At 39.2% G+C, this 16,152-nt stretch overlaps 1 protein-coding gene across 14 annotated transcripts in view; it reads left to right on the top strand.

Annotated features, from left to right (window-relative positions):
- Positions 1 to 16,152, top strand: part of LOC111870311 (A-kinase anchor protein 9) — a 193,618-nt gene that overhangs the window by 115,141 nt on the left and 62,325 nt on the right. For all 14 annotated transcript variants that reach the window (XM_033753790.1, XM_033753798.1, XM_033753802.1 and 11 more), the window contains 7 exons: positions 893 to 1,033; positions 4,872 to 4,981; positions 5,762 to 5,954; positions 8,356 to 8,562; positions 11,671 to 11,823; positions 13,343 to 13,498; positions 14,285 to 14,371. In XM_033753790.1, the coding sequence (XP_033609681.1) occupies positions 893 to 1,033; positions 4,872 to 4,981; positions 5,762 to 5,954; positions 8,356 to 8,562; positions 11,671 to 11,823; positions 13,343 to 13,498; positions 14,285 to 14,371 (1,047 nt within the window). The remainder of the gene's footprint in view (positions 1 to 892; positions 1,034 to 4,871; positions 4,982 to 5,761; positions 5,955 to 8,355; positions 8,563 to 11,670; positions 11,824 to 13,342; positions 13,499 to 14,284; positions 14,372 to 16,152) is intronic.

Here is a 16,152-nt window from a genome sequence, read left to right as displayed (position 1 = left end):
TACATGGTGTTATATCCCAGAAGATAGTACTGTTCAACAATATTATCTTTCTTAAGCGATTGTAGATGTGCGTAAAAATCTTGTGGGCTATATGAGGCAAAATTCATGCTCATGTGACTATTAGATGAAGGTGTATACACTAAATATATAGTCCCTGTTTTCACAAGATTTGTTAAGGTTCATTGGAAAACAAATTATATTATGTGTAAGATAAAATATTGTGTGCCTCAGAATGTGTCTCTTTGAATGGATAACATAAATTGTTGCCCATGCCTTGTGTGAAGGTGTAGAATGTGCAATTAATCACTTTCCTTCATATCTGTTCAGCCAAATGTTTGTGGCTGGAATGTTGGTAACAAATACAGCATTTACCTCAGCATGTTTCTCATCAAAAATTATGCATCCATTTACTATGCAGGGGCATTAGTTATGCAAGTGAGTACCTTATGGATTGTATTTGTCTGTGGGTTATTTTGAAACAGTATTTCCATTTTTTTGTGTCTGAGACTAGGAAAGTACTATGAAGGTTTCCTCACATTACACCTTAATATAGGAGTTGGGATAGCTCAGACAGTATAGCGACAGTCTGTGGGCTGGATGACCTGGGTTCGATTCCCGGCATGGCACAATTTTTTCTTCGCAGCATCCGGATCAACTCTGGGGCACACCCAGCCTCCCAGCTAGTGGGTACCAGGAACGATTTTCCTGGGGGTAAACGGCCTGGGCGTGAAGCTGACTACTCATCTCTATCTAGTGCTAAGTTCAAGAAAGGTGGAGTTATACCTCCATGCCCCCATATGTCTTCATGGCATAGTGTTTAATTAAGTATCACAAAGACAACTTTATATTACCTCTTATAGTTTGATATACTGTAGTTTATGTCTATGTGTAGCTGGATTCTTTACGATTGGAGTCCGGCAAGTCAGAGTTGACAGAGCACATCAGTCATCTGGAAGAACAACTGCGGAAACACCGGTTACATGTAGAGCAGTTTCAGTCTGACTCCACAGCTGTGCGGCAGATGAAAGCGCAGGTATTTGACTGATTTCTAGAGAAACCTTATATTCTGAATTTCATTTGGAGTTCCTATTTAAATTTTGTCATTGAAGTTGTACATTTTGTTTCCACACCATTTTATGTTGCCTTCAAATATTATTCAAGATTCTACAATTTAATTCCTGGAATTTCCCTGTGAAAGCAAAATTTGCTTACCTGTGCACTAGCGACTGCTGACGCCTTCAAAATACTCCCCTTGTGAAGATATGCACTTTGTGAAATGATGGTGCCACTGCTGGAAACAGCCTTGAAAATCGTTTTCTAAGAACACCTCGCAATAATGTCACATTGCATTGGATGTCAGGAATGTCAGCAAATCATTGTCACGTCAGGGCATTCTTTAATTTTGGAAAGAATAAAAAATCGCAGGTAGCTAAGTCAGGTGAATAAGGTGGATGGTCCATTTTAATATTGGATTTCTTGGCCAGGAACTCGCCAACTCTTAACGCATCATGCACAGTGGTATTGTCATAGTGGAAAATCCACTTGTCAGGCCAGAGTTTGGGTCTCTTCCTCTGAACCGATTCCTGTAACCTTGTCAGCACGTCCAAGTACACTGTTGATTCACCATTAATCCTTATGCAATGAATATAGTGAACTATCCCCTTGTGATCGAAGAAACACACAAGCATGATCTTGAACTGTGAGCAAGACATATGTGCTTTTTTTACTGAGGTGAATTCTGTGTTTGCCACTGCATGCTCTGATGTTTTGTTTCTAGGTTGTATTGAAAACACCACATTTCATCACTGGTGAAGACCATATCAAACATCTTTGCACTTTGTAAAAGATCAAATGACATGTGAAGCTGATGTTTCTGGTCATCTGTCAAGATATAAGGCACTGTCTTTGAGGATATTTTTCTCATTCCCAAATCCTCCATAATAATCTGTCACACTCTTTCCCTATTCATATTCAATTCTTCTGCTGTTAGTCTCACACTTAATCTTTGATCTGAGCACACCAAGGTTTGTCCTGTATCCACGTTTGCATCTGTCCTTTGGATTTTTGCCTGCCCACTTCTTGGGGCATCTTGCACATTTCTTCACCTTTCCTTGAGCCTCCTATGCCATTCAGAAACACTTATTTTCTTCCTAGTGTATTCACTATAAGACACTGTTAATAAAACTAACATTTCACTAGCACTTTTACCAATCTTCACACAAAACTTGATGTTTATCTGCTGCTCAAGATTCTTGTCACTCATTTTTCCACCAGCAGTATACCACAGACATGTACTACTTCCTCTGCTGCCTGGGAACGAATGACTCGTTTGCTCTGTGGCTCATGTAAATGCAAGTTGGAACATGTCCAGATATTCTTGGGTACATGAGTTTGCCTGATTCAACACCCCAGTGACACGCTGTAGCCATTCCGGGAATTAAATTGTCACACCTTGTAATGCAAGACATTCTTAATTTTCTGCAGTCACGATATAATGTTGAATTTGAGGTTGTCACAGAAATGTCTGTCAAGGGCTCTATCTCCTGGGATATGGTGCCTTGTAGTCTGATGGACATTTACTGATTTCTTCCAAGTTAAAGATTAGACCAAACCAGCAGCAAGATTTATAAACTGTCTGATATGATAGTACACTTGTGCTAGAACAGGCTATGTATTGTGGTAGAGCATTACTGGCATTGCTGAGACATCTCCTGAAGATGAAGGCAGCATGTTATTAATGATGATATGGTGTCTTGTCCCATAAGACAGTAATCTTTGTAGGCATCACCATTTATACCTCAGGTCTCATAATAGCAGGTTAGATGGGGTGGGGCACATACTTTACTTTTATTTGCTGACATGCACACATAAGCCATCATGTATTCAGGAACTCGTGGAGACAGTTTTACAGGGCTGCTGGGTAACTTCTACAGTAAGACACTATAACTCATGTACATGTGATGGCGAGAGTTGACATGGTAGCAGTGATTTGGAAAGACAAACCAGATGTCTGCATATTGGCAGATATGCATGAACCATCAGTAGAAGGCAACTTCTGTGATGAACAGTCTTAAACTTTCAAATCTTAGTTTCATCACAGTATGGGAAGGATAACATTTCCAGAAATGTGAGTGCTGTTACATTTGGATTTTGTCTGCCGAATACTTTGTTTTATTTCAGGAGTTTATAAATGCTTCTGGAAACTGCAATTGATATCATAGCAAAAATATGACACTGCAGAGTTTGGGAATATATTTTGTTTCAGATGCATTTCACTCGAATATTTTAGCAGAAATAATTCTGAAGATATTGTCACATTGGTGACTAATAGATGGGATTTGGATTTTGAGTCGGTTTATTGGATATTCACCAGTCATAACTACAAATAATTATAACACTTTCAAGATTACTATAATTAGAACACATAAATAAAATCTTCTATATTTGCTTTAACTAGTCATTGCTAGGTAACAGATCTATACAATGGCTATTCCTCTGCAGAGTTTTCCCTATCCATTTCCTGGCAATGGATTGTAACACAGGAACTATAACTGTCACACTCCTAATATCACTGCACTACAGCACACGTAATGTCTTCAAATCACACTTTAAGACCTCACTGGCTGACTTCTAATTCTTCTTCGACTGCAAATTTCCTGTGGCTATCTTCAACCAAGACCTGAACTTGTAGCACCAATTGTCTTCAGGATAACTCCTCCGAGTGGACCCCATGGAAAACACCTTCTGTTGTTAAGGATGCATGTTTATTGCTTCGTTACCAGCCAATAGACGTTCTGTTGTTCCATGCATGCACTTGGCGCAGACCACATAGAAAACACAGTTTTCCCTATATTATTGCATGTTGGGAAGTGTTTATTGTGCCATTGCCTGGCAATGCTTTGATCAAATTTGTTACAGTATATGAAGTCTTGACATGAGGAAGGTGTATGAAAAAATGGCCCCAAAAGAGCTCACCGAACAACCAAAGCAAAGAAGAGTCAAAACTTGCCAAGACCTTTTGGAGAGGCAAGATGACATTTTGGGCCATGTCATCACAGGTGGTGAAAAATGGGTCTACCAATATGCCCCTGAAATGAAGCTGCAAAGTACACAATGGAAGACCGCCAGTACTCCATGACAAAAAATTTCCGTCACTCCAAATCAGACTCAAAACAATGTTGCCAATTTTTTTTATATTAGAGGGATTGTTAATTATGAGTTTGTACCAGCTGAACAAATAGTCAACCAAGTTTGCTATTTGAAGTACTGAAATGGCTGCATGAAAAGGTTAGATAGAAATGACCCAGACTTTTTGCCAACAACTCATGGATTCTGCATGACGACAGTACACCTGCTCACACAGCGATGTCTTTGAGGGAGTTTTTAGCTAGTAAACAAATAACTGTGCTGGGACACTCTCCCTATTCACTGAATCTAGCCCCAGTGACCTTTTTCTGTTTGTGAAGATAAAGGAAATATTGTAAGGAAGACATTTTGATAACATTGATGACATCAGGAGTAATATGATGTCAGCTCTGAAGGCCATTCCACAAAACCAGTTCCAAAATTGTTTTGAAGGGTTGACTAGGTGCTGGCATCAGTGTGTAACTTCCCAAGGGCAGTACTTTGAAGGTGACCACAGTGATACTCTGCAATGGGGTATGTAGCACTTCTACTGCGATGAATTCACAAACTTTATTGTCCGCCCATGCATATGTTCTTTTTCAGTACTACTGTTGTTAATAGCAAAACTCAAGTTAAAATTCATCTGCCATCACATGGGACTTAAGTTCACTGTTCTACAATTATTGTATAAGGGGTACTGTCTTCTGAGATTCTGCATAATTTCTGTGTGTGTAATTTTGTTTCAGCTACGGGATTTGGAGGCAACAGTAGACAAGAAGACCAAAGAGCTTGAATCATTTCATGCCACAGTGTCCAGTGCTAGCTGCAGCTCTCCATCTGAAGATGTGTCAATAAGGTGTGCTTCACTTGTTTCACTATTTATTCACTTCAGGATTTGTTACTAAACTGGGGAGAAATTAACACTTACTCACACTACTTAAAAGGAAAAATTTCTGGAATATATATATCTGTTCATATAAGACTTGTGTCACAGTTCAAGGGAATGACAGTAACAAATCAAAATTTGATTTAGGAGGAAATTAAGAGGAGACTGAATTGGGGCAATGCTTTGTGCCATTCAGTCCAGAACTTTTTTCTTTTTATCTGCTGTTTAAAAATATCAAAAATTAGAATGTACAAAACTATAATTTTGTCTTTGGTTCTTTTTGGTGTGAAACTTGGTCTCTGACATTAAGGGTGGAACATAGAGTGAGGGTATTTGAGAACAGGGTGCTGAGGAGAATATTTGGATGCAAGAGAGATGAAGTGACAGGAGGTTGGAGAAAACTGCATAATGAGGAGCTTTGTAGCTTGTACTTTTTTTACATTACATTACATTACATTGCATTGCATTGCATTCCATGGATCCAAAATTTACCTTTGGAAACAAAGGAAAACCATGAAATGTCTGTTAAGAGTAGGCAGTCTGTGGCTGGTATAGAAACCAGATACCTCCCAAATAAGAGTCAGGTGTGCTGCCATGAATTTTACATAGCCAGCATGCAGTAATTATAAAATAAGAATAGTGAGAAAATGGTATGAGACCTGAAAAGTTGATTACAATGATACTGTACAAGAATTGATACATTATTAGTAAATGAATGGACTTCTGGTCATTTCATATTTATGCACATAGGGAACAGTTGGATGCATTTCGATCTGACACACCAGAAGAAGCACGCAGTGCTCAGTCTCCTGTATGTTTGCCTCTGGATGAGCTGCACCGTCTGCAGGACAAGCTTCTGCGTCACTCCAGAGCAGAGGAAGTGGCTCTCAAACGGATACGGGACTTGGAGATGGAGCTTAAGGGAGTCAAGAGGAATGAAGAGGTAACATGTTCCTTAATGATTATGTTTTTTAAAATAAAATAGTACAGACTTCTCTGGAAAATCCAGACCTCAGGCAAAATGCTGTATAATGACAGTTTTACTATATGAAAATTTTCTTCGCATAATGTAGTACTGTTAAAAATAATCTGTCAGGAACTGCTATGAAATCTCTCTGATGGCTGTTGTAGAAATTTCTGTATCTCTGTATTTGTTCTTTTCTTAGTGGAGCCAGAGATTTTGAAAATTAAACCAAGAATAAACATTGAGGAACTTGTCCCATCATATTCTTTGGGCTGCTGTCAGAACCAGGTGTGTTCACACGGCACGACCTACCTCATAATGCATGACAGGTTAGGTTTTCACAAAGTCTGTGCATGATGGGTGCCACACATGCTGACCCCACAACACGAAATGCAAAGAATGGATCTGGCATTATAGCAGACCCATTCTTTGCATTTTGTGTTGTGGGGTCAGCATGCTTGGCACCCGTCATGCATTATGAGGTAGGCCACGCCGTGTGAACACGCCTTGTTCCAACAGCAGCCCAAAGAATTTTATGCTGCTGGTTTTCAGGGGCTTGTGAAACAATGGGACAAGTGCCTCAATATAGAGGAAGATTATGTTGAGAAACAAAAGCATTTTTCAAATCAGTACTCTTATTTGTTTAAGTTCTATATCCATTTATAACTTACTTATTGACTTACCTGTGTACTTTGGTGTAGTTCAAAATCCCTTATGTAATATAGCACAGTATGATGTATGTATAGCCGGTCATGGTAGAAGAGCGGTCTAAGGCGTGCACTGTCTTCGCTCACTCGGAAGCCGGGATCGTGGGTTCGAATCCCACTCAAGGCATGGATGTTTGTGTGCGTTTTTTTGTGTTTGTGTACAGGTAGAGGCCTTGCAACGAGCTGATCATTCGCCCCAAGGAGTCCTACCGTATGTCTAAGATCTAGAAAAACCGAAGTAAACGGAGAAGTTCATGGAGGTAGGCCTAGGCCCACTGGGGCTGTAGTGCCAAGGAAAAAAAATGATGTATGTATGACCAGGAATGATACAAATCCTGGGATGAAGTTTTGTGATGCCGGTAAGCCCTAGCTCCTGGTGATATGTATGACGTAGTCTTCCTTTGTCTGTGTAATTGTGGGCTACTGCAGTTATACGTGTTTCACATGTATGGATAAACCCAACGTATTAGACAGGCTGTGAATGTATACGTACTATGACAGAAGCTGGTGAAATGAAGAAGGATGCAGCACTATGTGCATGTGTTATGCATAGATGGCAGTTGGATTCCTCTAAGAGTAGTAAAAGTGAAGGTACTGAATAAACAACCATTGGGGAGCTCAAGCAAAGGTATGTAGAGTTTTGGGAGGAGAGAGAGGAGTGGAAACCTCAGATCTCACATGGGTAACCTCTGTGAGGAAACAACGTAGATTCATAAGGTAAACCACCTTGCAGAATCCATGGTGTCATAACCCAGAAGACCACAGTCAAAATAAATCATCACTTCTGTGAAAGCCAAAAATCTTATATGGTGAAGGCTTTGCCATGAAACCATCATTTCTTAATCAGTGGTCCACAGCTTAATTTATGCTTCACTTGAAATGTACAACTAACTGCATTCTTTTTTTTTTTTTTGCCCTCCTTCACTTATTGAATAGTTCATGTAGACCATCAGCCTTTCTACATATATGAGTTTGGATTATGTTCCTTTCAGACAGTTTTTATTTTGTATTCTCACTTTCTTTTTCTTGTTGCTCCCACATTGGAGCATAAGACATCTATGAAACACTTTGTTTCACTTCAGTTTCTTAATCCTAAGATGATCAGTAGCACTCATTTGACAGGGGATCAGCCCATTGCAAGACTGCTACCTTCACATACACAGAATAAAAGCAATTGTCAATTGAGAGGCATTTCCATACGGGAGGCTCTGAAGAAAAGAATTAGCTGCAAGAGTGCAGCTTTGAAGGAATGACATTATGTGTGATATTTGGAGTGTGTAATTATGGTCTCTGTGTTAAAATCCGTTGCCAGGAAACAGCTAGTGGAGGCTGTAATAGACTGAGGACACCAGTCTGTGTGTGTCAGTGGACTGTAAAGTGTAGTTCTAAATGGCATATACAAATGGTTAATAAATCCAATATCCAATGTACACCCAAGGGTACATGGTAGTGTAGTTGGTTGGGGCACTATGCTGCAAGCCAAAAGGTTGTTGGTTCGAGCCCCAGTGAGGTTGTGTGCAACAGTGTGAGACATATAGGGAAATCCGACTGCTGTGTTATTGGTCTATGACTGAGAAAAGTTTGACAGCCACTTTTTGGATGGCAGATATGATGGAAACATTGATAAGTTACGATGATGTATTCATTTCAGTGCTGAAGTTATTGTGTTGCAGGAAGTAGCTGCAGAGAGAGATGTCCTACAGGAATGTATGGAAGAACAGCTTCTCAAAATTTCAGCACTACAATCACGGCTGGATGAACAGCGTCAGAAGACAGACAGTCAGTTGAAAGAAGCAAACTTGGAACTGCAGACAAAAGTTCATGATCAGGAGAAGGAACTGAACAGACTTCTTGAGACAATAGAGAATAGGGAACAGGAGGTATGTAATAAAGAAGTCTCATACAGGTGTTCAGTTGAGATGAAGACATGGTGTTAGTTTCAGTATGGTATTAGTTTTCTGTGTTGTTGTAGGGGATCAGCAAAGGGATTTCCTTGCATTATTGACTACTTAAACAGAACTATATTACTAATAACAGTAACAAGGCAACATTAACTTGCCACATTTTTTCAGTACTGCTGAAAGTGATCCCCTTCTGCCTTCAGGCATGCCTTTTATCATATAAATAAGTTTTGTGAAACTTGTGTGCAATTACTCGATATTATTTCTTTCTGCAAGACTTTAGTGGTTACAAGGGTTATTGTATTGTCATGTGTATGAGTGACTATCGATGGGATTTTGCGATTGGATTTCTTGACCACTTACAGATTGTAACTACAAGTAATTATAACAATGTTGCTAATTTCCACACTTTACAAATTACATGCCAAATCTTTTCAGTCTGCTTTCACAAGTTGTTTCCTGGTAATGGATTTTAACACAGTAACTATAACAGTCCCACTGAGTTACACATTCCAAATATCACTGTAATTACAGCACACATAAATTCTTCTTTCTAATCACTTAGTCATTTCCCGGTAACGGAATTTAACAGTCCTTACCACTTACGTCCTTACCACCTGGCACATATCCCACATCTGCACTAACTGCACCAACTAAGTCTTCTCTTCATAGTCTCCCTTAAAATTCTCTCAGTGCTTCAGCTGACTAACTCTCAAGATGGTGGCTATTTCACACCAACCTCCCAACCTTTTCTCCACAGACTGAATTTCAACTGGCGAAGCTTTAACTTTGTCCCACTTATAACCCCTCAGCATGGGCCACATAGAAAACAGCTCTTCTGTTGTTGTAGTTCAGCTGTTGCTGGAGAAATATGTTCACTGCACCAATGTGTAGCAATGACCATGGCGTGAACCACAGAAAATGCTGATTTCAACAGGTCCTCTGTTTGTTGTGTGTTGATTTGTTGCTGTGGAACCTGTTCAAGATTACTACCTAGTAACGCGTCTACACACAGCAATATATTTTGACCTTCAGATTGTCCCAAAGATAATAATCACAGTAACTAAGATCAGGGGGTCTAGGAAGTCATAGTCTTTTGTTGATTATTCTCTTTTCAAACATGTCACATGGAGCAGCTGTACACTTGTAAGCAGTATGTGCTATAGCATTATCTTCAATAAAATATCTGTATTGTTTTTCTTCAGCTGTCAACTGGTTGAGGAGGGTATTGAGTGTATCACTTATGTATTGATGTGAATTACAGTTTGCTGAAATAATATCAGGCAAATGATTCACCACATACTTACTGCACACTGCACTCCCACATTTGTTGAAGTGCATGATGATTTTCATCCGTTGGTATTTTGCAAACTGATGCGACTGCTAAAATAAAGTCGTACCTCAAAGTTTAGGAATAGAAAATGTGGATTTGTGACTCCATCTTGCACATTACTGTAACCAGTTAAAAAAAACTAGTAAAGACAACACCACACGCTGTGGAGGAAACGCGCAAACTAGGGGCATATGACAGTCATCACTGAAAAGTAGGCTACGAACATGAGGGGCAAGCTTCCAAAACAGAACATCCTGTCAAACATGTCGAAGTGTATTTACGCAAATTCACCAGACATTGCATGATACTGGTTCTCTTCCGAGTGTTTCTGTGCACTCTTAAAGGGAGGATGTACGAATGATAAACACACGAGAGAATGTTCTTGAGATGGTTCAGAAAAGTCCGCGTCTGTCCACTCGTAGAGGCCTCTTGCATCGGCATATCACATATGCAGGTGTGGCGAACTTTACATGATGAAGAGTTGTATCCTTACCATGATTAAAGGGTACAACATCTGGAACCAAGCGACCATGCTCAGCGTATGGATTTGTGCCACTGGATAAAAAGCTCATCCTGAACTGTTAAGCATCATTTTATTCAGTGATGAGGCGTCTTTTACCCAGGACGGTGCAAATAATTTACGAAATGTGCATACGTGGTCCCATAATAATCCACATGAGATAATGGAAACGAAATTCCAAAAGAGATTTTCCGTGAATGTATGTTTAGTACAGCTATGTAGTGAGATTATACCAGAATGCGCAGCCAGCCATGTTATGTCAGTGCTTGCCAGTCATGTGTCATGTATAGTGCTTGGAAACCTAAGGACAATTATGACATGGTGAGCGAGTATTTTGTACTTCAATTTTATGGCTTCATGTCACTCACAAGTTCGTTTGATGTTACGTACATTATTAACATTACAGAAACCACATATTCCTGCCAGTTTTAATATGTATTTTGTAATCAACAAGCGTGTAACAGCGGTCAAAGTTTCACACTTCTCTGGCCATTATCTCCGTAACCGTTCAACTTTGGACATAGGTGTTTTGGGTTATATCGGCATACTTTAACATAAGGAACACCCTCCCAAAGTTTGGCACTTTCCTCCTGGGACACCGTGTATATTTTATAGTAAAAGATGCAAAACTAACATTTTGCCTGCAGTTTTGTATGGGTGCAATACATTATCTCTTGCTCTGAGGAAAATCACAGATTGAGGATGTTTGGGAGCAAAGTTTGTGAAGAACATAAAGCAACAAGGGACTGTAGCTTCACATAGTAATGTTAGGCTGCTCAAATGAAGAAGAATGAAATGGGTGGGACAGCTAGCACACACGGATGAAATGAGAATTCCACCTGCTCTTCCTATCTACATTTATATCTGTGGAGTGGTGTCTTTTTCATCCAGTTAGCAGTGTTTACTGAGGCCCTTAATAGTTTTCTGCAGCTCCTTCTAAGATATGTGAGGTGACTACCTTAAATTAGATTTCAACATCCTTTCCAGATCAACCTCTTAGCTGGTCAGCGAAGATATAAACCAACGTATCTCATCTGACAGAAATAGTGATGTGGTGTCATTTGACACCTGTAGTAATAGTTGTAGTTGCCATCAGGTTAGACTGATGATCAGCAGTTCTTGTCATGCTACTGTCTGCACAAAGTTAATAAGGATATGTATGTACAACCAGTATCACACTTTTATGTATAAGTAAAGCATGTTTTAATTTTCCTCTGATGATGCCTTTCACTAGGTAAAAGAATTGAAAATAATGTTTGAGGAAACTAGAAAAGTTATGGCAGCACAAGAAAGAGAATGGCATACAAAAACCACTGATGAACTGGAAATGATTGAAAAACTCACAGAGACCTGCAAGAAACTGAAGGCAGAAAAAGGAGCATTAGAGGTAAGATACATTCTTTTTCTTTTTTATTTAATTAAATTTGAATGTTATATAGATAAGGTTTGTCTTTCACTTTTCAGATGGAAGTAACTGAGGAAGCAAGCTGCACTTCATAAAGAAGCTACTAAAGAGATCAGTAGCCATGTTATTTTTTGTAGTATGAAAACTGGATACAGTGGAATCATTAAATGCTCTTCGATTTCACCCCCTCATGTGCTAAAAATAAAATTGAGAATCACTGTTATGGTTTGTTCAGTTGAAATACATTAGGCGATTATTCTGAGCAAAGGAGCACAAGCTTTTGGCAATAGGGCAACCTGTTGACACTCCAGCCAATGGATTCCTTCCACAAAGAATTCCATTGGATGATGCTTGAACCACTACACCACCACAGCCCAGTGAAACATGTGAACATGTTCCATTTGAAGAACTTACATTTTCACCTTTGTGTGCTTTGTTGTTTAATATTGTCAATGAAACAGATCTTTTCCTGTCATCTATCAAAATTTCATGCTGAATATTTGTGCCCATCTAATTATAGAAATCCTGAATTTTCATGAAAAGAATCAAAACAAACTTCTGACTGAAAAAAATATTTCCCTATTTTGCTTTCATTTGTTCATAATTTTATCTGGTGTGCCAATAGTTTCAATGTTTAATTCCCCTAACTTATGATTTTTCTCCCTCATCTTTATTTTTACCCTAATACAAAAGGTAAATGGGTTTATTTTATGTAGTTACTCATGCATCAGAAGTGGACTCCTTCATCTGTGATTGATGAGGAAAAGTAGTGTGGTAACATCCCACATACTTACATGCATCCCACAGTAGCGAAGCTTGAAAGACTATATGGCCTGCAAATATGCTTCTCTGGCATAAGAAGAGTAAAAGAGAACAAACTATGAGCCAGGATAGCTCTGTCAGTATCATAGTAGGCTGTGGATTGGATGGCTGAGGTTTGATCCCTAGGGGAGATCAAGAGATTTTTCTCTTCTCCACCATGTCTAGACTGCCTCTTCGGCTTACCCAGCCTCCTAGCAAATGGGTACTGGGGGATCTTTTACTTGGGATAAATCTGCTGGTGCGTGAAGCTGACCACTCGATATGCATCAAGTGCTGAGGTCAAGAATGGTGGAGCTATACTTCTGCTTGCCTCATATGTCTTTGTGGCATGGTGCTTAATTAATTAGTTACAGGGACAGATCTGCCTTTGAAAGAGAACGGACTGTCATGATCTAGTGGTTAGCCGTGCTGCTTTGTATTCATGAGCTCCTTGGTTCATACATAGGCCTGGAGACTGGCTATTTTGACTAAAGTTTTCTTCAGGCTCTCCAGGCAGATACTGAGATGTTACCTTAAATTGGACTACACATGTTTCTTTCTGCATCGTTTTCAGATCATTAGACTCATCATGCTGCACTTTGACACAACTAATGGCATTTTTAAAGACATAAATTAACATACAATATAACTGAACCTTCACTGTACACAGTATGTAGAATGAAGCATAAATTTGTTGCAGGACACAAGAGAAGAAGTTGGGCAGTTTACGCCATGCCTGGAGCTATTGGGTGTAGTATTGTCACAGAAGAATGCTTACATTTCTTCACTTCGAAAGGAAGTGGAAGGCTTGAAGAATCTTCTTGACCCTGAAAGACAGAAAGAATGGGAGGAAGTGGTAAGTTGAAGTCAATATTTAGGTACTTGAATCTCAGGTGTCTGCTGTTGGTGACATGCAACATGACATATACAACAATAGCAGTAATAATAACAAAATATAATAATGACTCTGATCATGAAAAAGCACTTGCAATAGCTGCAAGACTATGACCTTGACCGCCTTGGTCGGTTCAGACAGAAACCAAATTACGTAAAGTAATCACTCGGACCTATAAAACCGCCAAAACCCACATAACATTGCGAGACAACCCAGATCTCAAGTGTTAGTCCATTATCTGGTCATGCATTAACACTGAATGGACCAGTAGTAAGCCCAGATAAATAATAATATCAAACCAAACAGAATACTTCGTTGCAACCTCCCAAACGAAAAACTTGCATTACCATTGTAGGAAGGAGAACCTTTGCCCTCAGCGGCTAGTGCAAAGAATCCAAACACAATTTGGAGATCCCATATCTAAACAGAATTTAGCGACCTACTTTGCCTGACTGATGGCAAGTAAATACTGCTCTCATATCTCTGCTTGCACCAGAGTAGGTCTTGCTTTCTAAACCTGCGAGGAAGGGGAACTCATATGGTAAAATGGATGATGGGTCAACAGTAAATGTGTCACAACATTGATTCCTGTGGGGGGGATGAAAAAGGGGAGGGTACTGGTCCAGAAGACACTACTCCTGAGCCATCTGAGTAAAAAACATGACTCAGTACATAAATGAATGAAATGCATACAGGCATGACAGATGTACTAGGATGTTTTAATCTTATGATCCTGTATATTTTCAGAGACACCAAATGTATATGTCTGGTTTAAGAGATGAGATGCGATACCAGAAAGGAGATGTTACTGAAGAAATGCTGAGTCTGGATGTGGTGAGTTCACTTGAGTTTAGTTCAGTGTGTTGCACCAGGAAATTAAAGTCTGTTGGTTCATGTGCATGCTTTAAAAGATTAATGGACATTTGGAAATTTCATTAACCCCTCAACCCAGTTTTTAATCCACTGATGTACTTCCCTGTCAAGCAATATTTAAATTGCTGTGTAGAACCCTATTCACTTGCGGTTCAGAATGTTCCATATTGTGTAAATTATCAAACAGAATTAAGAAAGTTTTTAGGGTAAATTAGTAATAATGTAAGCTTCATTGTGCTTACACTGTTTTCTTTATTAGGTAGTCTGAAACACATTTAGAACCAAGTGACGTACCCATGTCTATTGGCTGACAAGCATGAAGACTACTGAGAGAAAAAAAAAATGTTTCCTGCCTGTTTATAGCAGTAAATGGAAGGAAGCATCAGGGCCTTCAGAATTTGCTGCAGTTCATGTAGTTTCAATATCTTAACAGAGAGCAATTTTAAGGTTATATTTCAGATGCTTCAGACAGCATACCCTTATATGTATAACCTCTGTAGCAGCAGGGTAGCGAGCAGTATATGTGGGTATAGGGAACCAGCTTGAGGGGGCTTAAATTCAGTTTTGATAACTAACATTTTGTGTAAAGCAGAGTTATGAAGAGTCCACAATAAAATAGGTACTACATTCTACACAGTATGGTTAAATCAGTTGTTATACCCATTCCCAGTGCTTGACATTTATTATTGCATTTCATAAAGAATACTTAAATGGTACTTAGAATGGCCCTAATTTAGTTTGGAAATGTAAATATTCATGAATGCTGGGACCTATATATGGCTCACTCAAGGAAAATATTTGGCTCAGGAGGTGTATTTATTGTAGGTTATATAAGAATGCTTTCATTATTGAGACTAGTGTTTCGATATTGGGACAAGAATTTGGTAGGAAGTGGTCATGGCCTCTTTGAGGTACTGGTAGAGACTCTTAGCTTTGAGACTTGCACAGTGATGAGGAAAGGAGGGACATTGGGGGAAGGGACAAGAACAGACCTGCCTACTTTGTGTAGCATCTGTACAGAACATATTGGTCACAAGTGTACTTGTGTAGTGCTCAAGTGAACCGAACTGAAGCAGTTATGTTTGTATCTATATACTGTGTAGCATCATTTGTATCACAGTGATCACTGGCAGATTTGTTTATTCAGTGTGTGGGAACTCAAGCCTCAGGTAAAGTGCCAAAACGATGTTATCTCCACTGAATTTTACCATTCACTGGGAGGGCATGGAGGTAATAGCAGATGTAATTAAATGTGATGAGGAGTGACAACAACAATGATTGATGTTATCAATTAATAAGGTAACAGAGAGCAGCAGTGTACACAGGGATCCTGTCATCTGTATTGAGAGTCAGGAGAAACATGAGCATAGGAATGGTACTAATCTGACCTAGCTTCTCAGCTCACCAGGAAAGAGGAGACAAAAACTTTCATAGATTGTGTTTCTGGAATATTTTTTATAACTATGTTATCAGAATGAGAATTCATGATTTCTGTGTTCAGGAAGGAAGAGTGCTAGCAGTACCCAAGCTGCTACGCATTCTAAAACAGGAGGTTAAGTTTCATTAGGGCTGTAAGTCATTGTAAAGGGATATAAAGAGTTATAAGAAAATTTCCTGTAGAGAGAGTGGATGTTGTTGACTGAAGATCAGGATATCTTATAAAAATAAAGGGTTATAAAAGGTACCCAGTATTTTATACTGATGAATCATGGGTTGACAGTAAACTAACCTTATGTAATGCT

This window comes from Cryptotermes secundus, unplaced genomic scaffold (assembly GCF_002891405.2).
Source record: "Cryptotermes secundus unplaced genomic scaffold, Csec_1.0 scaffold391, whole genome shotgun sequence".
Taxonomy (NCBI): domain Eukaryota; kingdom Metazoa; phylum Arthropoda; class Insecta; order Blattodea; family Kalotermitidae; genus Cryptotermes; species Cryptotermes secundus.
Note: the sequence above shows the minus strand (reverse complement) of the source record. Positions and strands in the feature narration are given on the sequence as shown.